At 42.1% G+C, this 20,320-nt stretch overlaps 2 protein-coding genes across 2 annotated transcripts in view; one reads left to right on the forward strand and one right to left on the reverse strand.

Annotated features, from left to right (window-relative positions):
* Positions 1-535: 535 nt before the first annotated feature.
* BET1 (Bet1 golgi vesicular membrane trafficking protein) lies at positions 536-12,964 on the forward strand. Its single transcript, XM_083578966.1, has 4 exons — positions 536-759; positions 6,802-6,917; positions 7,912-7,968; positions 8,774-12,964. Exons 1-4 carry the CDS (start codon positions 741-743, stop codon positions 8,927-8,929), a joined length of 348 nt encoding a protein of 115 aa, XP_083435092.1. The 5' UTR covers positions 536-740; the 3' UTR covers positions 8,930-12,964.
* A 634-nt stretch (positions 12,965-13,598) lies between these two features.
* The window catches only part of LOC310745757 (putative acyl-CoA dehydrogenase 6), a 51,192-nt gene continuing 44,470 nt past the window's right edge, over positions 13,599-20,320 (reverse strand). The window contains exons 7-9 of the mRNA XM_083578807.1: positions 18,365-18,526; positions 17,642-17,792; positions 13,599-14,507 (exon numbers count right to left, since the gene is read on the reverse strand). Coding sequence (XP_083434933.1) covers positions 14,417-14,507; positions 17,642-17,792; positions 18,365-18,526 — 404 coding nt within the window. The 3' untranslated portion in view covers positions 13,599-14,416. The remainder of the gene's footprint in view (positions 14,508-17,641; positions 17,793-18,364; positions 18,527-20,320) is intronic.

Genomic DNA, 20,320 nt, shown 5'->3' on the forward strand with positions numbered 1-20,320 from the left:
AGACTGCAATTCATTAAGTTAAGTGTGATCCTGTACGTGCCTATTTAGAAGTAAGAGTGCAACAATCCTAACCCCTTACCGGGGAGTAAGACCCCTTGAATTACTTCTGAGCAGGCATGGTTAGGCGTGCTCTGTAAGTCCCATCAAGTTCAAAAGATTTCCTCCCCTGGGATAAATGGATTACAGCCGTAGATGCCCATTAAGCGAGAGGGTGAGAAAGTTGGAACGATGAGCAGGTAAATATGAACCACTTTCACTTCCTTTCCTTTTCCTTGACGGCGTGCTTTTGTTCTTTTTACGTTGCTTTTTTCATTTTTAATTATTTAGGAATAGGCGAGAGCCCTCCGCCGCATACCTCACCATCCACGCTTATTACTCGCCCGTGGAACTTAAATTTCCCAGCGGAGGCATTGGGTCTCCTGGAACTACATTACCCAGAAACCTCCAGGCCCTGCCGCCTTTCCTCTTTGCCTCTTCCCATTCGCTCACGGGGACTACGTTACCCAGAGAACCTTGCGGGGAAAAAAACCCAACCAGAACTACATTACCCGGAACGCTTTGCGGGACTTAAGCGCTGTCGTGGCGTTTGTGGGGTGATCTGAGTCTGGCGAAAGAGTTTCGTGAAGCTCCCCCACTTTTGCCCGGCTGAGTGTCGGAAGAAGGCCGGCTTCGAGAGGGGCCCGCGGGTCGCAGGAGCGAGGCTTCACCGCGTCTCCTCCCCCGCCCCACGGAGAGCGAGGATGAGGAGGGCCGGGCTGGGTAAGTGGGGCGCAGTTGGGGAGCGGGGCCTAGACGGCCTCTGGGGGAGAGAGGCCTGTTGCCTAGCAACCTCGGCTGGTTGCTAGGGACCAGCATCCCGTTCTCCAGAAGGGTCTTCAGGCTAACTCTTCCTTTTGCTGCGAAGGCAGTGTTTTCCTCTCGGGGGAAGAGCTTGGGGTGCAGGGGGGTGTTGGGGGTCCCATCAACACCTGGCGGGGGGGGGACAGGTTACCTCTCCCTGGAAAGCGTCCCCTGCTCTTTGCACGGAGCTACTGAGCCCCGCAGGGCTTACTCCCGAGTAAGTGTGCGTGCATGGAATGGGCAGCCCGGACGAGAGGAGACGTGTTGTAACTTACTCCTTCCTTACTCCTTGGTGTTGTCTGCTTCCGTCGGGGGTTGGGCCTGTAAGCTCAACATCTCTGCAGTTGTTATCAGAACCCGCTGCATGTTTTTGCTTAGGCACCGGAGCCTTGTAAAGTTGAGTGGTGGATCTCTACGGTGCCACCTGTTTCCTGTGATTCATGTTGTGCTTTCATTGAATTACAGCTGTGATGGGAGAATTTGAACTTCAGTTTCACTTTTTGAACCGAGATTCGAGTTCACCGGCAGTGATAAGTAATCTAACGTTCTGTGATTGGGAAGTAACTGTCCCTACTTAGTGAAATTTAAATAAAAATATCCCCCCCCCCCCCGGATCAGAAGCTTCATGCCTCTGAATACCATTTGCTGGACTTCCCACGGGCATCTGGTTAGTTGCTAATAGTAATATGAGTAATAACACATATATTCTACCTTTACTTCAAGGAGCACAAGGTGGTCACATGGTTCTCCCCACCCTCCATTTTATCCTCAAAACAACCTTGTGAAGTAGGTAAGACTGAGAGTCCATGACTGGTCCAGGGTCATCCAGTGAGCTTCACAGCTGACTGGCAATTTGAGTGTCCTAGTTTGACACTCTAATCATTACACACTGGTTCCCAGGAGAAACAGGATACCAAATTAGACAGGCTTTTGCCAGTGTGGAACCGAATAGCATTCATTGCATTAGTACATAGACCACAGCAGAAGTTTTCCTTTGTAATCAATAAGAAAGTATGGAGAAGGATGCCTTTGAACAAGGAGTTTTATTCAACTTCTTTGGGTGGGTGAATCCATATTTTGTACTGATCTTCCAATGCTATTTTCCCCAAAACTTTTTGGTGCGATTGTTTCCAACAATACAACTGTTCTCTTTCTAGCCAGTGGGGTGAGATGCCATCCCACTTCTTTTGACACAGACTTAATAGTGTCTGTCTTGGCCATTCCTCTTCCTTTTCTCTCTTACATTGGGCACTGGTTTCAATATGAACTGGCAGTGTCCAAATCTTTGTCACAGAAATCCTTTCAACTAGTAGTTCCAATGCAGAAACGATAAAGTTTTTTGAGAGGTGCTCACTCTATATGTGTCATAGCTCAGTGGCAGAGCGCACAAAATCCCAGATTCAGTCCCTGGCATCTCCAGGTAGAACTGGAAAAGACGTCTGTCTGAAACCCTGGAAGGCCACGGCCAATCACTGTACTGTAATTTACTGAACTAAAAGGACCAATGGACTGACTCTGGATAAGACCCCTTTCATTGTTTCCAGGTCTAGTAGCAGTACTATGAAAACAGCAGTATTTCCCATATGGATGCTCCACATGCAGCCTGGTCTTCATCAGGTTAATCATGTCCCACTGAGTGTTGTGAAATTTTCTCCCGAGCAGTGAGTTCTGTGAAACAAACTCCCACTCTTTGACCTGCGAACCTTTGTGATATTTTCCGTTTATCAGCAGCTCTTTGGTGGGTGAATGCTAATTTTCATGGATAAGACAGAAAATACCATTTACTGTTACAATGGTAATGTCAAGTAATGGGCAGTGAACCCGCCTAATTTGAACAGCAAACTAATGGATAGCTAGGGTATTCGGCAAACTCTTAGTCCCTGTGGAATAATTAGGGACTTACACAGAGTTGCCCACACAGTAATTTGGTTATAACGCATTCTGCACAATGAGGTGTTTTCTTCCCTCTCTTGTCTCCTCATGTCCCGCTGAGTGTTGTGAAATTTTCTCCCTAGCAGTGAGTTCTGTGAAAAAAACTCCCACTCTTTGACCTGCGAACCTTTGTGATATTTTCCGTTTATCAGCAGCTCTTTGGTGGGTGAATGCTAATTTTCATGGATAAGACAGAAAATACCATTTACTGTTACAATGGTAATGTCAAGTAATGGGCAGTGAACTCGCCTAATTTGAACAGCAAACTAATGGATAGCTAGGGTATTCGGCAAACTTAGTCCCTGTGGAATAATTAGGGACTTGCAGAGTTGCCTGCACAGTAATTTGGTTATAACAAATTCTGCACGATGAGGTGTTTTCTTCACTCTCTTGTCTCCTCTTTACACCTTTCTTCCATATTTGGATTGATTTGTCAAAAATGTTTCTCTTTGCAGTGCAGAAACAATTTGTTTCAGGTGTGGGGAACCTGTGGCTCAGGGCCCAGTTGCAGCTCTCTAGGCCTGTCTCTCCAGGTTACACCTCCTTGTTAACTACATCCCTCACCATCCCTACTTTGCACCTTCATTAAGTGTTTTGACTTGGTTGGAATGTATCTTTGAACTCTGATAATGCCTCTTGCTTGCCTGGAGGGGAGGAGAGATAGTGGTGTGTGTGAGGAAACCAGTCTACTGTACAAAGGTACCTTTGCCTCCGATACTGCCTACCACTGATGTGTGATGTAACAAGGTTGTCCAGAACAGATTTTAAGCCCTTAGGCCAATGAAAATGGCTCCCCATCCCTTATTTATTTATTTATTATATTTGTATTCCACCTTGCCTCTAAGGAGTTCAAGAGACAAAGACTGGCCCATGGTCATCGAGTGAGCTTCATGACTGAGTGGGGATTTGAATCCTGGGCTCTCAGGTCCTAGTTCAGCATTCCCACATCTGGGCATCACAAAGTTAAACAGCTGTCTTCTTGGCTTACCAGCATGGTTCCTTGTTTGAGCGTAATGCTAAGCTAGGGATTCTGAGAGAACATTCCACATGCATCACAGCTGCGTAGACCCCTAACTGAGCCAGACTCCTTGTATTTAGGTAGAGGAAGGTAGAAGAACTCTGAGGAGGGTTTCTGCTCCCAGAATAGTCATATGGGAGAAGATGGTCCTTAAGCTATGCAGGTCCCAATCTGTTTCAGATGTGATCACCAGCACTTTGAAGTATGCCCAGAGATGGACTGGCAGTCTGTGCAGACCTGGCAAAATAAGATCCCTCTGGGCTGTCTCAGACTACCAACAGCGTAACCCATTGAAGTTTCTGGCAAGTCTTCAAAGGCAGCTCCCCATACAGCATATTGCAGTAGTCTAATAAACATGTTATCAGGACATGGATAACTGTGGCCAGGCTGTCTGTCCAGGAGCAGCTGCAACTAGCTTCCACTGACTGTGCAAGGTCTATCAGGACCACCAGGCTACAAACTTGCTCCATGTGAAGAGTGCAGCCTCATCAAGAGCAGGTTCAATCTCACCTCCATTCTCAAATGATCCACCCATGGATGAAAACTGAGGAATCTTACCTGTTTATTAGCCCTCATCCAGTCCATTACAGTTTCCAAGCACAGATTCAGCACTTCCACCGCCTCACCTGACTGATGAGAAAGATAAGTAGAGCTGAGTTTCATCAGTGTACTGATGACCTCATTCCAAATCTCACTGAGTTCTCCAAGGAACAAAGGAGGGGGTGGTTTTTCTCCCGTTTGCTAGACTGTCTTATGAGGCATTAGTAGCACCACACTGATATTGCTGCTTTTTTAATCACACAGAACTCATGTGTGAGGATATTTTCTTTGCTTTCATGTTCTTTTCTCTTGGGATCTTTGTGGTAGGAGTGTGGGGCAGGGACACTTGCTTCTGGTGATCAGGTGTGTGGATGTTTGAATATTGCAATTGTGAAATTGCTAAGTGTGTAATAGAAGTGTCATCGGTGGAGTCAAGAAACATTCTTGTGGGAGAGATGCAGTTTTGAGTCATTGTCTGAAAGTGACAGCTGAGATTCTAGAAGAATCTGACTATGGTTTGTATGTTGCGTCAGTCATAAAACAGAAAACATCTGGGTTAAGACATCCCTAGGGTGTGATACGTAACTGAACTTTGACTGAGTAATTATTTGATATGCAGCTTCCTAAGAAAAGTCAGTGAGCTGGTCTACAAGTTACATAATGAGTATCTCTGATATCTTTCATTCTAGCCACTTGTAAATATTGTTCCAGCTAAACTCTGTGCATGGAAATCTCACAGGAAAATTAATACACACACACAAATAAAACAAAACTCATTATTTCACTTTTGTTATTGGGAGTCAAATAGTCTTCCAGGCCATAAAGTTTACAGTAAACTGGCCGAGTGTAAAGCATCTGTAATTAATTTTGGCACTGCCACTTGGAGTGGGATAGGCTTACAGGCTTATAAACTTTGCAATTATAAACTTTACAATTCTAAACATTGGATTTTGTATTTATTTATTGTTCTGACTGATTTGTTTGTTTGTTTTTATGTGGGAAGAATAATGCAGATCAACCAAAAGGAATGTTTGAGCTAAGGATCACGTAGGCGACAAAATGCAGTCTTCTGCAATGTTTACTTAAGGTGGACTGATATAACACTTGCAGTTACATCACTTGTGGTCTTTGTTGCAAAGTCATTGCTCTTTAATGCAGAAAAAAAGTCAAAAGTACTTGCTATCAATTTGCCTGACAGGTTTTTTTTGTGTGTGGTGTCTTTGTTTTTGGAAAAGACAGAATCTCATTAACCAATCTGTTGAAAGTTGTGGTAATGTCCGCTTCCAAAAGTCTCCTTAAAGTGGTGGACTACAGATTGAAGCACTGATTAAAATTGGAACTAAATTAAGGCCAGTTAAAATTGCCAATAATTATTCTAAACAGTACATGTTGTATTTTCAGTTTATTTGGCTACACCATGGATTTTCTTTCAGATGTGCACATAACAGCTTGTGTGTTGACTAGGGCAGCTTGTACTTTCATTGTGTTGAAAAGGCGTTCCTTGCTCATTCTAGTCTGGTGACTCCTATCACTTGCATGTTCGGAGACTTTAATGTATGCGCTTCCAATTTTGTTTCCAAGTATCTCTGCCATGCCATATTGAAGGCACTGAAGAGCGTTACAAACAGTACATCCTTAAATTGTGACGGCTGGGGTGAGGAATCTGGGGCCAACACATTGTTGGACTTCAGTTCCCAGCACCCAGCCAGCATGGCCAGTGGTCAAGAATGATGGGAGTTGCAGTCCAGCAAGAGATCCACTAATGGCCTTGTTTTTGCATTTGTGTGACACAGCATGAAGCAACTGCACTCTCTCTCTCTCTCTCTCTCTCTCTCTGTGTGTGTGTGTGCATGTATGAAATATTTACAGCATAGATTTGGGGTTTCTTTTAACACTTAAAATCTATGCTGTAAAAATGGATATTGTTGCATGTATCTCTGGCTGTATCCATGGCTGTTCACGAATTGTTGTAGTGTAGTAAATTATCTTTTGAGCCATCTGGTAGCATTTGAATTTACATCGAGGAATTCATTCAGATACGAGTCTCTGTTCAAGTCTAATCAAGATGGTGCATTCATCTAACAGGAGATGATTCAGCAAGGCATTAGCATTTTGGAAGGTGAAGGAAAGAACAGTGATGGACCTGGATGTTTGTCAGGATGAAAGTTGTGGGAATGGGAGGTGGTTTTGGACTGTTCAATCATTTTTGAATGATATACAGATTCCCTTTGATTTGGAATTATATGTGAAAAAGTTTTATGGGGAGGCATTTGGTGGAGTAGGTACATTTGTTTGTGTTCCCTTCATCTCCTTTCTTCATACACTTTGGGTCTTCATCTCGTGTAATACCAAAGCCTGCCTCAATCTCTTTAGACAGGTGTAATAAAAGGAAATTGCTCTTCCCCCTCTAGAAATCCTGTTTGTTTTGTTTTTTGCTCTATTTCTGGGGTCTAAACTGATGTCCTTCTCAGGTGAAGGAGCTGCTGGCGGCAATTATGGCTACAGCAACAGCGGGTACAGTGTATTTGAGGAAGAAAATGAGAAGTTAACGGAAAGTTTGCGTTCTAAAGTCACTACCATAAAATCAGTAAGTATATTATTACAGAAGCATTAAAATTGATGGCAGTACATAATGCTTGCTCAATCAGGGTAATAGCAATATAATCACAAAAACCGAGACAGCTTAATTGAATTTGGGCAAAATATTGCCCATCAGAAGGCATGGTGGACTCATTCGTGGAACAAATTCTCCATCTAATTGGATTTGAGCTCCTGCTGACCTTTCTGGCTAATCAAGATATTAGTTACAGGTTGGGAAAGCAGAAGCCCTTCTTATTTGGCACACCGTGTCTAAGGGTTGCACTCCCAAAGGACTTATAAGTCAGCAAGGTCAGTTAACCGACCTACCAGTAAACCATCAGGCTAAATTATTCCTATTCCAATGGAATAAACATAGCTAAATGGGTTGTGTCAAAGCAAGACAATTCTCACCCCCATCAGCCTATGTTATTTGAAACACAGTGTGAGAGCAAGGGTGCTGCAGATAAAGTACAGTAAATCTGATTTTATTGGGCATTGTACACTGAAGGGAAGGTAACTGTGCTCTACTGCAGGCTTCCCCAACCTGGTGCCCTCCATATGTTGTTGGACTACCACACCCATCAGGGAACCAGGCTGTAGAAGGCTGCACTATAGCACATCTCTTATAGCGTAAATATGGAGGTGGTTTAAAATACTCAAGTAGAATGAAAACAAAAACTGGGGTATGTTAAATAACTTGAAGCATCTCATATCAAGAAATAAAGAAATTTGAACAAAAGATTTGTAACATGACACTACAAAATGTCAATACTTGGCTTTAGTTGCTGTTAGTTTGAGAGAAGTTTTATACAGTATCTGAAAACCATAGACTAGAATTTACTATTATCTTTTAGAATATTTTTAGAGTTGCCTGTATCTTGGATCTTTAAGATGATTCCAGAAAGCATATTAGCTACGTTTGATGTTTCCCAAAGAAACTTAGTTTTGCATGATGTAATCCAGTTAGCAGTATGGGATCACAATCTTCTTTTTCCTCATAGCTTTCCATTGAAATTGGATCAGAAGTTAAACAGCAAAATAAAATGCTAGCTGAAATGGTATGTATATGATTAAAGTATTCAGTTACTTTAGATGAATTTAGAATTTGTTTAACTCTCTGACTGATAAATGTAGTTCTTTTCTGAAATGTGTCAGTATATAATTTGTTGGGTTTTTATTTTATATATTTTTTAAAAACCTGTAATTTTGAATTCTAGTAGTAGATGTGCTTTTATTTCCAGAAACAAAATTTCTAGGTATCAATTTTTCAAACATTTTCATATGTTTACTTAAATTATTTTGAGATTTCTCTATGGAATTTGCATCGTCAAAATATGCCTATAAATTTTGTGGTGTGCCTGGTCACAGTTTTCTTAATTAAAAAAGAAAAAGCGCTCTTTTCTGGTCAGAACTACACATGCAGAATCTGGCTTTCCCCACCTGGATGGTGAACCATGTGTCAATTGGTGCCCTTCCCATTCCAATTTCATAGGTGAAGCTGAGCTTGGGGAACCGTTTCTAAAAAGGTAAAAAATTAATTGCTCATCTGTTTGGGAGGAAGAGCTAGAGTCAGACTCCCTCCCCCCCTTAAACAGATGATTGGAAGGAGTTTTAACTTTGGAAAGTGGCTCTGCAAGCAGAGGCTCTAAAAGTCCCTTTGCACACATGCTGCTTTGGATCATGGCAAAGCTGTTTATTTATCACATTTATATTCCACCTTTCCTCTAAGGAGCTCAAGACAGTTTGCATGGTTTTCTTTCTGCCCCCACCCCCCAAATTCTCACAGCAACTCTGAGGTGCCATTCTTTGCAAGTTTAGTGTTGCAAATTAAAATTAGACTAATTTCCTACTTTGTTACTACAGGACAATGAATTTGATACAACAAGTGGATTTCTTGGTGCCACGATGGGTAGACTGAAAACGCTCTCCAGAGGAAGCCAAACAAAACTCTTATGCTACATGATGCTGTTCTCACTGTTCGTTTTTTTTGTAATTTACTGGATTATTAAATTGAGGTGATGCATATTCTCCAATACGAGATGATTTGCGCCACGTCAAGATCCTAGAAAGGTATCTGTGAAAAATCAACTATTTTTTGTAAACTGCATTAAGTATTAATGCGTGTGGTTTCTCAATGATTATCAGGCCAGAACTACTTCTATTTTTAAAACCCTTATTTTGTAGGGTTCTTAAATTGAATTCTGCTCAAGGCTGAACACTTTGTAGAGCCCCCACCCCAAAAAGAGAAGTTACATTGTGGAGTGAAGTGTATATAATAAGAATGACATGAATTTTTTTTTAAAAAAATGTCTGAAAGCACCAGTTCTACTTTCCAAATACCACTAACAATAAAATGAATTAATTGCATTTGACGATGCTGTAAAGTTATACTCAGTTGTTCTTGTTTTTTAATGAAGTACATGATCGTGGCAAAGTACCGTTAAGCCTCGTTGTTTCAATGGGAAAGGTCAGCATGTGCTTAACTTTGGCTGGATTGTGTCCACGGCAGTTTGTTCATTCCTGCAGTTAGAATTTGCATTAACCAGAACTGTTAAAAAGAATGGCCGAGGTGTGAAGTTGCTAATTTTCTCAGTTTCTTAAGCTGCCTTGTGACTGTGCTTTTTTGTGGTGTTAGGGTTTCAACAAAATATGGTCCAACCCACAAAGAGTGAGCGTGAAAGTGGGCTTCTGTGTCTGGAACTCTATGGTTCTTGTGTCCCGTTCATTGAATCATGGAGCTGAGAGGTCCTTCCAATGTAATCCTCTTCTACAGCATCCCTCATAGGTTGGCACCCTGCTCCTGCTTAAAAGCCTCTAATGAAGGAAAGGCTACCACCTTCTGAGGTAGCCTGTTCCATTGTCAATCAGCTTGTATCGCCAGGAAGTTCTTCCTGCTTAGTCTAAATCTTCTTTTATGGGGGTTGTTCTAATCCACTAGTTTTAATTCTGGACCAACAGAGACTAGATTTGCTCTATAATCTTTGTGACAACTCTTCGGATATTTGAAAATAGCTATTGTAACATATCTTGCTTGTCTCTTCTCCAGGGTAAGCTTCAACCTAACTTTCCACCTAGCACCTGGGCTCCTAGTCCCTTACACACACACACCCCTTCATTGGAACACATTCTGGTTCATCAGGATCCTTTGTGAATGGCAGTGCCCAGAACTGGACCCAGTACTCTAGATAAGGCCTGACCAAAGCAAAGTAGTATCATTACTTCTTGCAATCTGGCTACAATCCTTCAAGACAACCTGGAATAACAGTTGCCTCACACTGCCAACTCATGTTTATTTCTTTTAACGTGTTGAAACCAGTCCAGAGTGCACATCTGGCTAATTCCACTTTCTCTTTCATCTGTGTCATGAATCTCAACATAGCATCGCCTCTTCTCCCAAGCTCCCACTGCTTCCATCTCCTCAACCAATTCTTCCTTATTGGTGAGACTTGGGTCTAGGGTAGCTGGTTCTCCTTGCCTTTTTTTTCATCTACTAAAAGATAAAATTGTCAGCAAGACGGGAATTTATTTGACCTTTCATTCTTAGCAGAGCTTAGGAGTGGCTCCCCCTGGAGGGATGAGCCACAGCAGCACTGCTTCCGCTTACTGGGAGGAGTAAGGCAATGTCGAGGATGGCACCATTTGGTGCACTGGTGCAGCCAATTCAGCACTCAGCTGCCTTACCTCCTAGTAAGCGACAGTGACGCTGCAGCCGGGAGGCTGTTGCTGCAGCTCTGCCCATTGGGTGAGGCACTCTTGGCAGAGTTTGACTTGCAACAGATATTCAGTTGTTTTATGTCTCCTATTACTATGTCTCTCCTCTTTGAAAGCTGCCTAATCTGATCTAGGAGACCACCCAAATCTTTGCCAGCATTAGCAGTTCCTGCAGTTGGTTCCATTAGGCTTATAGTTCTGTGTCCCTCTCTAGGTTAGGCAGAATGGTTGCAAATCAAAATAATGCTACATTATTTATGTTTTCATTAGTTAAACCTTGATAGCTTACTACATAGACTTACTGGTTAATATAACAGCAAAAGCTCCTTACACTTTCCTGGGTGTCAGTCTCATTGAACTTTTTTGGATTTACTTCTGAGTTGATATGCATAGGACTGCATTATAAATTGCTAGCTGTGGTATAGATAGCCTCATTTGCTTTTTTCTGGCAGATTAAACTAGTTTCTAATGCTGTAGTCTTCAGCCTTTTAAGACCTGGGCCCCACCTTTAACTTGATGCACATCAGAACCATTTTCTTATTAAGGTATATTTACATGGTGCCAGGGCTGCTGTTGCAATCCACCTTGGATTAGGTCCAACCCACGAGTATGAAGAGCAGTATACTAGACTAGGAAGATCTGATCAAAAGTTATGACTTAGCCAGGTTGTTGAAATATTGTACAAGCATATTTGTAAGCTTCGGGGGGGGGGGGGGGAAACAGAGCACAAAAATATTTGGAGCTGCTGTGATGGCTACATTCTTTCTGAGAAGTAATGCCAAATTGATTAATTCAGTACAAAATACTTCCTGAATATGGAAATTCCCTACTTCGTCAGCCAGTTTCCTGGGACAGCTGCAGGACAAGAGTGAGGCTGCAGCAGTGAAGTAGTTTTCCAGCTGATTACATGGTCTCACGGTAGCCAGATTTGTGGGAGCTCTTTAGGAGATATGGGGCTTTCACCTTGGCAGGCTGCCATTTTTGCAGAAGTTAAGAGGGGCTCATCTTAACACAGTTCCACTATTTTAGGAAATGGAATGACCTGGAGCAATGTATTGTGGAATTGTATTCGTTAGAGGTGAATGATGATTTTTTAAAAATAAATAAATCTCTAGATTGCAGAAATGGTAGAGTGTATACACTGAGGGATCTTGTGATGGCCAACTCAGTTGTACTGCATCTGATCTTTGATAAGATGGGTCGCATGATCCCATTAACAAGGCTTGAGAAGAGGGTTCAGGTCATGAAAATTTGCCATTCCACCAGCTCTATAAATACATGGCACCAGGGCTTTTTATCAGAGGGTAGTCAAGGGTACGCAGTACTGGCACCTCTTTTTTTTGTTGTTAAAACATGCGGCACTTACTGTAACAACTTCATGGTGAGCACTGTGGAAAAGAGCACTGCAAGGCACCATATTGGCAGGAGCAAGGATATATTGATGCGTTCATGTGCTTTAGAACTCCTTTCTGCAGATAACTTTCAATATTTTATTTTTTTTAATATTCAAATGAAATGTGTCATGAGTTATAGTTATTGTTATAAAATTTAAAAATAGCTGCAATTTACGGAAAAGAGCACTTCCATTGTTGTAATTCTTAGAAATGGTGGGGGAAATCCTATCCAAAATTCATATATCCACAGTGACTCTGCTGAAGTAGGTTAGTGACTAGCCCAAGTTTACCTAGTGAGCTTTGTGTCTGGGTGAATTTGAAGCTTCCCAATCTAAGTCAGGTAACTCGACAGCTAGAAGAAAGGGAGAGCACAGTTTACCAGCCCAAAGGCCTTTGGGGCAACAGTACATAGAGCTTTCTGGGTAGAACATCATGGTCAGAGGGAGACCAACTCAGATCCCATGCAGAAGCTTGTGAAGAAGCAACTGCTGCAATGCTTCTTTTCCTCTTCCCCTCACCAATCTACATTTCTTCTGCATCCCTCTGTTACATTGTGAGCCTGTGGGCAGAGAAGGTCTCATTTTTTAATATCTGTATGGCACTTAGAAGATGTTAAAAATCACCCAAGTGCTTAATATTAAACGATGCTGGCTTAAAACCCACTTCAAAAAAAATGTGGGTGGCTGGGGTTGGGGTTGGAGAAAGCCACCTGGGGAAGAAAAAACATACATAAATCTAGAATTTGACACTCATGTTGAACTGTTTGTTAAATATTTTTTAAAATCCTAAAACTGCTGCCTCACCTACAGTTTATAAGAACAGAAAATTTGATCTTAATCTTTCTTCCAACGTTGTTATTTCATCACTAATTTTTTTAAATGAATGAATGAATTGATGCATCGTTCTTGTTTTGCAATCATAAAACTCAATAAATATATTTTTAAAAACAGTTCTGTGGTAGAGAAAATAACATGAATTTAAAACTCTTTGTATCGAGCTGTCACAACGGTAAGACTTGGAGCTGGGTAGGCAAGTCCAGAGACCTCCCACTGTTTGTTTGATCATTAGAATATTGGGGCACCTGGGCACTCGTTCTATTGTGACTATAGTTCTTGCCCCTTTTTTCTCTTCTCTAGCCAGTCCTTCCGACTCTGACAAGCCGAGCAGGTGAGACAGACTATCTGTGTGTGGCTGCTTCAGTCCCTTTTGCCCAGGAGCTCCAGACTTAGGATTTAGTAGGCTGAGAGTAGGGCAACTAAATAGCAAACTGGGGGGGGGGGCAAAGGGATATTTCCCATCATGGCTACTACCCCCGTCCGTCTAGCCTGATGAAGGCCAGTCATGTGGACACAAAAGGGGCAAGAGATCAAGACAAGTCCTTTTAAAGCAGGTAAGCTTTAAGATAGCAATGTGCAATGCGTATTGTGAGGGGTGAAGGTTATTATTATGAAAGCCCATCATTTGTGAACTGTTTCAGGATCTGAATCGTCTGTCATAAATGTAAACTGCATGCCTCACTCTTGCACTGTCCAGATGGGTAAGGCTTTGTTTTTGCTTTAGACAAAATAAATAGTACGAGCCAGTTCTTCAAAATTTAAAAATATTTTTTATTCAGCTTAGTACCGAGCCAGTGTTTGCAACTTATTGCAAAGTCAATTACCACTTCTTGATTGTCAGATGCGTTAACAAATTACACTAATTTAGCCAACCAGATGGAATTTTAGGGGGTTTGCTTTGAAACATGTTCTGTGAATTACCCATTTTAATTGTCTCCTTGCTGAAAACGGCTACGCTAACAATAAACCTAAACAATTACTCTGGAGCAGCCTAGATATGTGCTGTGCACACAAAGGTGTGCAATCAATACTTTGTTATTCCAATTGAGGAATTGCCGGAAGCCTCCCTTGGAGCAGAGAGGATTCACACAGACATTTAAGAAACTCTATTGGTATTTGAAGTTTTTCTTGACACATGATGAGGTTCTTCTATTATATGGAATTTAAAAGCAAATAAGAAACAATTGCACTTCTACAGCAATTAAAAGCAGGCCCAGAAAAAACAATCTTTCACCAGAAGCTACTGCTCAAAGCTCTGGCTTTTGTGACGTATTTAAAATGTTTTAGCTTTGTAAGAATAGCCAGAGAAATAGTCCATCTCTGCCCAACCAGAGAGTGAGTATAGGTCATGCCATATAATATTTGAGGTAAAATAAGGTTGCATGTGTTTCTGGCAATGATTAGGTATGTTATTACCATATAAGGCACAATCCCAGCAACATGAATGTTAAGAACATTCAAGGTAAGTAACTCTTAGAACAGATCTTTTGGATATTTTTTCCTCACCGAATCTACACAATTCAGCTTACTGAAATGTAAACAGAGATCAACAGGAGTCCTGGGAGTTACTTCTTTGGTAAGATGTCCATGTGCTTGCATATAATGGAAAGCATGACCTCATCAGCACCAGCTCCTATGGAGAGCAATCTAGAGTCTCTGCGAAGGAAAAACAAAGCAAACATAACAGTGGCAAAACGAAGATTGTCCCATCTGGCAACTTTTAAACGCAACTGCAGTTAGGTGTTCTTATTACTGCATAGAACGTTAGGTTCTGAAAGAAGTTACCTTCTGCCCAATTAAATTAATGAACCAATAAGTCACTGTTTAGTTTAAAATGCAAATTGACTCTTTGGAAATGGAAACTCTTCAGCCGATCCTCAGTATCATGTACTCAAAAAGCAACTACACACAGTCAGCCCTCATTTTTCTAGGGAAAGGGCATGGCTGGCTGGAATGCTTGACAAGAGCATTCCACAACTTTTTCTTGCAGATCCCTCCTCTTGCTTTAATTCCTTACAAGCATGGGGAAGGACTGTGCCTCAGTGGTATGCTCTGCATGCAGAAGATCCCCGAGTATCTCCAGGTAGAGCTAGCAATTTCCTGTCTGAAATCCTGGAGAGCCTTTGCCCCGTCAGTGTAGACAATACTGAACAGGATGGACCTATAGTCTGACTTGGTATATGGCAGGTTCCTGTGTTCCGCAGTGGAAAGCTCTGAATATTTAACCCTCTGTGCCCATGGTGGCCGCCCAGTCTTTGAAGTGAATGGGGAAACTTACCAACTGAATATATTCACCCAATGGGACAATATATGCATGCCTCCTCCCATATGAAAGAACTGCTGGGTTGAAGTATGTGGGTTGAAATAACTACAGTAGCTGGTCAAATTAAATTGTCCAAGCAAGTGGGATTTCTAAACTACTTGCATGAGAAACACAATATTTTTAAAAAATGTGCACTTGTGGTAAGTGACGCATACCCACAAACAATGTGTCCATTTGTACAATCACATAGCCAAGATATTCCATGAAAACTCTTGTATAAGTAAAAAGAGTGACACAGAGAAGGAAGTTGATAAACAGAAATCCCAGAGCGTGGCAATTGAGGTAAGCAGACTTTTTGTAAATTAATTCTTCCACAGCACTAGGGGAAAAATGTTTCCATAGCCGAGAGCAATTTGGAAAGGTTGATCCAAGAATAAGACAGCTGACGGACTTGCATGGTGCCTGACTAAAGTATTCCTCTATGAAGCAACTTGCAGCCCAAACGCAGCAGCCAGATGCTATGGGATATGATGGCTGTAGTAATGCAAACTGACCTATGCGTCAGACGCTTACTAAAGGCTGTGCAGCAGAAACATCACCAGGGAGTGAGGTTAAGGGTACATGCTGCTCAGTTATGAGAGACAAACTTCCCTACTGTGACAACGTCACTGACAACAGTCATAAAGTCTGAGCAAAAGTAGCAGCATTTATCGAAAAGCTTTCCATGTCCCCAGAAAAATAAAATGTAGTTCGTTCTATGACTACGTAATACTGTATATCTGGTGAGGGCGGGCGGGCAAGGGGGATGAGGAATGAAGTCAATCTCTGACTTTCATTTGGGAAAGCAAAGAACAGTTTTTCCAAGAAATTTACCAAATATTCTTGCAGAAAGGAAGAACAGAAAGTCAGGGAGGGGACTGTCTGTAGCATTCCTGCTACCACCCCTTCAGCCTGGCCAGGATTCAAAGACGGATACTTGCACATACAACTGGAACTTTATAAATTGCTTTTGGCTGAAGAGTTTCAATTCCCAAAAGTACAATTTGCATTTGAAACTAAACAGCAAACAAAGGTCATGATCTTTGCTGAAAGACCGATGCTTTGCAGCTGGCTCATAAATGGACTTAAGATAGAACAGGTAAAGAAAGTCCTTCAGAAAGTCTTTCAAGCCAATGGCGACTGGAAGGCACAAGCAGAATTCGCTGATCTGACAGCCCAAAAGAATACTTCTGCCATTTTTTTTAAAAAAAAAACCATACCAGAGGAGTTAATAATTTATGTAATGAGGTTGTTTCAGGCCAAATCACTAACCCAGCTCTTATATGATGGCCCCGACTCTAGTTTTACACATCCGGAAGCAATTCATTCTAAATTTCTGAGGGATATTCTTCAAATACCCCATTGCATGCCAAATGCTGCCTTGTGTCGAGGTCAGCCTTCAGAAGGCCAAAGCTGGGGCTTGCCATTTTCAACTTTGCCTGAAGCTCACTTTCCATCCCACTCACCCTTCAGGATGGCTTTCAGTCTGTATGGGTTAAGCCAACCCACAAATGCCAGCTATATGGATTATCCCTGGGCTCCCTCATCCCTCTGGGACATGAAAAGGCTGGAGTGGCTCTCAAACGGCCTACTGTAAGATGTTGAATCGCAGCGCAATTTAGGTTCAACCTCCAACCACACTGACTGACAGAGCACTCCAGCCACTCAATAAGCCAACTCTCTATACTCTAGGTCAAAAAGCATTGCGGAGCTTTCGTTCTGGCATTCCTAAATGCTATTCCCTCAGCAATGCTGGAGGCAAGCTACCAAGACTGCAAGTGCCCATGTGCTTCTGGAGAGGTTGAGTTGGCAACCCATTTCCTCCCACACTGCTCTGTTTATGGAGATCTGCTGAAACTTCACTGAACCCCTCTTATCTGCCAGGTCAATCAGATGCATTTTTAGGTCCTCCTTCTCTCAGACCAAAATGCATCAATCACTCTTAGGGTGGCAAAGTACTGTGTTGCAGAAAGCAACACAAGCCAGGAACTGTTAATTTTTTTAATGCTGATGACCATTTTAATTCATTTTATGCTACTTTTATTACTTTGTTTTATTTCATTTCCCCCCTTCTTATATACATATGGATAATATGTTCTATGTACTCCTTACCCTGGTTTCTTAATGCTGGCCATTGACTGTAATAATAAACATTTGAACTAAACAGTGGCTTGCCTATTTAGCAGGAGTCTCGTGTGTGTGTATACACTTTTCTGAATTGCATCAATTGAGCTTAAAATATCAAATTGTGATGTACTGGTTAAAACAGGGTTGTGAAGAAATATGTTGGATGCATGGATGTAATAACGTAATAAAGATACCTTCCCCATATTTATATTAACTCCAAGCATACAACACCTTGCCGCAAACCATTAAACCTCATTTAGCAATTAAAAAAAATACCAGTGGTATGCATTCTAAGAAACAAAACATTTAAATCAAAAGTTATTTCTTCTATCTATATATTGATCACAGAGTATTCACTCACCTGTACAATCTGCTCACCAGCACCTCATTAGTGAACCCCATTCCTCCCCAGAACTGGAGACAACTATCTGTTAACTCCCGAGCCAGACGCCCTGCCTTTAATTTAGCCATGGATGCAAATTTGGTCACATCATTGCCACAGATATACAGAGCTATAATAGAAAAAGACATAAAGAATGCATTTTAAGAATATATGGATATTTTGTTTGTTAGGTTTTATAGTTTATATGTCTTTCTTCCATCATGGAACCCAAGGCGGCATACTTACAGTTCCATCCAAGCAGAGACCACAGCCAGACCTGCTTAGCTTCAGCAAGATGGTGGCTTAATGTGTCTCCATGGATGATAAGGCTATCGATGGCTGCTAGCCATAATGGCTATGCATTACCTCCAGAGTCAAAGATGGGATTCACAGGTGGGGAGAGTGGTACTGAGCTCATGTCCTGCTTGTGGGCTTCCCAGAGGCATCTGGCTGGATGTTGCATGAGCTGGGCCTTTGATCTGATCCAACAAGCAGATAAATCCTAACAAAATAGTGTGGGGGTTTCCCCCCAATACTGTCTGTGCATGAATGTAACAGACTCCGGCTTGCACAACAGGACTTCACCTTCTCCTCCAGCCTGCAGTCTCCCGAGGACCCTCAAAATCTGCTCTGGAAAGTTGAGGGTGGGAATCTCTCCCCCCGGTCAAGCAGATATCTGAAGCAAAACTTCAACCCACTTACCAATAGCCCGATAGAGTAAAGATCGAAGGAGTTCCACCTCCGTCGCTAATTCTGCCAGACGAAAGTGCACTGTTTGGTTATGAAGTATTGGCTGATTGAATGCCTTACGCTGGCGAGTATAATCGACCGTCTCTTGTATCGCATTTTCCAGTGGCATCAAAACTATAGGATGAAAGAGGAAGTGAGTTTAATGAATGACTTTTCCGCAAAGGTTATGAACCCTAACCCTTTGTATTTTACCAGAGAAGTGGCCCTAATGACAAGGGTAAATATGTGTGTGGCCCTAGAGCCTGTGGTTAAACAATGACGGCTTTGTTCCGACTTAGTTCACACACCCATGTGCATTGTTCCATTGCTCTTCTTCACAGGTGTTTCTGTGAATGGACCACTGAAAAGCATTGTGGGCGAGATGATGAGAGGAAAAAATGAAAGTTTCACCTGGGACGACCCGTTCGCTCATGCAAGTCCTCAAGCAACAAACAATAATGTTCATTCACAGAGAGCCTGATTCACCAATTCAGGGTAGATTAACTTGCGACCTCCAAACAAGTTAGTGTTTGGAAACAGCTTTAAAGGACATTATATGTCATATGTCTTGGAATGGATCACTAAGGTATTAATTTACTTACAGCACGTGTTTCCTTGAAAATAAGTCCTACTGTGCTCTATGGTGTTTACTGCCTGGAAATGGCACTTAACACCCCATGGCTCATGCTAGCAGCTCTGAGAGACCCAAGGGGATGGGGGAATCCAATGTACACCTGCGTATAGGCTTGTTCACCTGTTAACAGTTCTAAGGGAACAGTCCACCTGGGAAGAGTCCAATACTTTCTCTCAAGCAACCCTCTTAATGTGGGGAAAGTGAATCAGGATATACTGTGTCTATTTGAACATTGTTACTCCTTTCTTTTCCTCTCTCCCCACCTCTCTTTCTCTCTCACTGTCACTCCTCACACACACAGATGCACACGCAACCCAAAAAAACCTCCCTTTTTCTTTCATTGCATGAGTTACATTTCATACTCAAATAAAATGTGGCTGCACTCTGGTTTGGTTGTAACTTTTATCTCATGGCAAGGGGCAAGGCCCATATCCAAGACTCTTACTGGCTTAAGATTCCCCCTTCTCCCCCGCAAAGTAGAAAGTGAATAGGTCCATCACTCCATGAGAATGGCAACTGCTCCTCACACTTCAGTCTTGCAGAACGCTCCACCTTTCACACAAGAAGACGACATTTGTGAGGTGTTTTCTGACACAGAAGAGAAGCTTGTGAGGAGCTTTGCAAGTGTGTTAGAGCTTCTGTGGGACTCTGGATTGCGACGAAATAGAGCTTACAGTACTTTGTTCACCAAGAATTCACCCCAGGAATCTCAGCCAAATCCTATTCCCACTGAGCCACAGCAAACACCACTTTATGAACCATCACAGTGGCAAAACTGTTTTCAAGGGTTGAGAAGGGAGAGAAATCAGCTTAATCTTCAGCGTTAGTGCTTAAGAATCCATTAGTTGCAAAGCAACTGGAAACCTTCCTTTGTTAAGACGTTTTCATGTCCTAGATGAGTTCTCAGCGTAACACTGAAGGAAAATGACTCTTAAGTGTTACTGTGCCTCTGTGAACATTTGACACTGCCTGCCATTTTCAATTCCCCCTGCTGCTTCCGCACAACAAATGTGTAGCCAAAAATAGTTATTCCCAGCATTCATGTGAAAACATATTCAGCTTCTCAAGCTGAAGTTGCTTTGTTGCTATTTCACAGCTCACTTAGCAAACTCAGGCTTCACTTTGTCCAGGATGTTGTGGCAGCGCCATGTCCCCTGGGTCCCTCCTGACATCAAACAGGCACCTTCACTCTGCTGGTCTACGCAGTGGCTGAAGAAACTTTTGTCTCAGAAAACCTATCCAGACGTCGTACTTCAATGTCTGGCTGATATTATATATGCTTTTAATTGGTTTGT

Source organism: Podarcis filfolensis (genome assembly GCF_964270895.1).
Source record: "Podarcis filfolensis genome assembly, chromosome: 12".
Classification (NCBI taxonomy): domain Eukaryota; kingdom Metazoa; phylum Chordata; class Lepidosauria; order Squamata; family Lacertidae; genus Podarcis; species Podarcis filfolensis.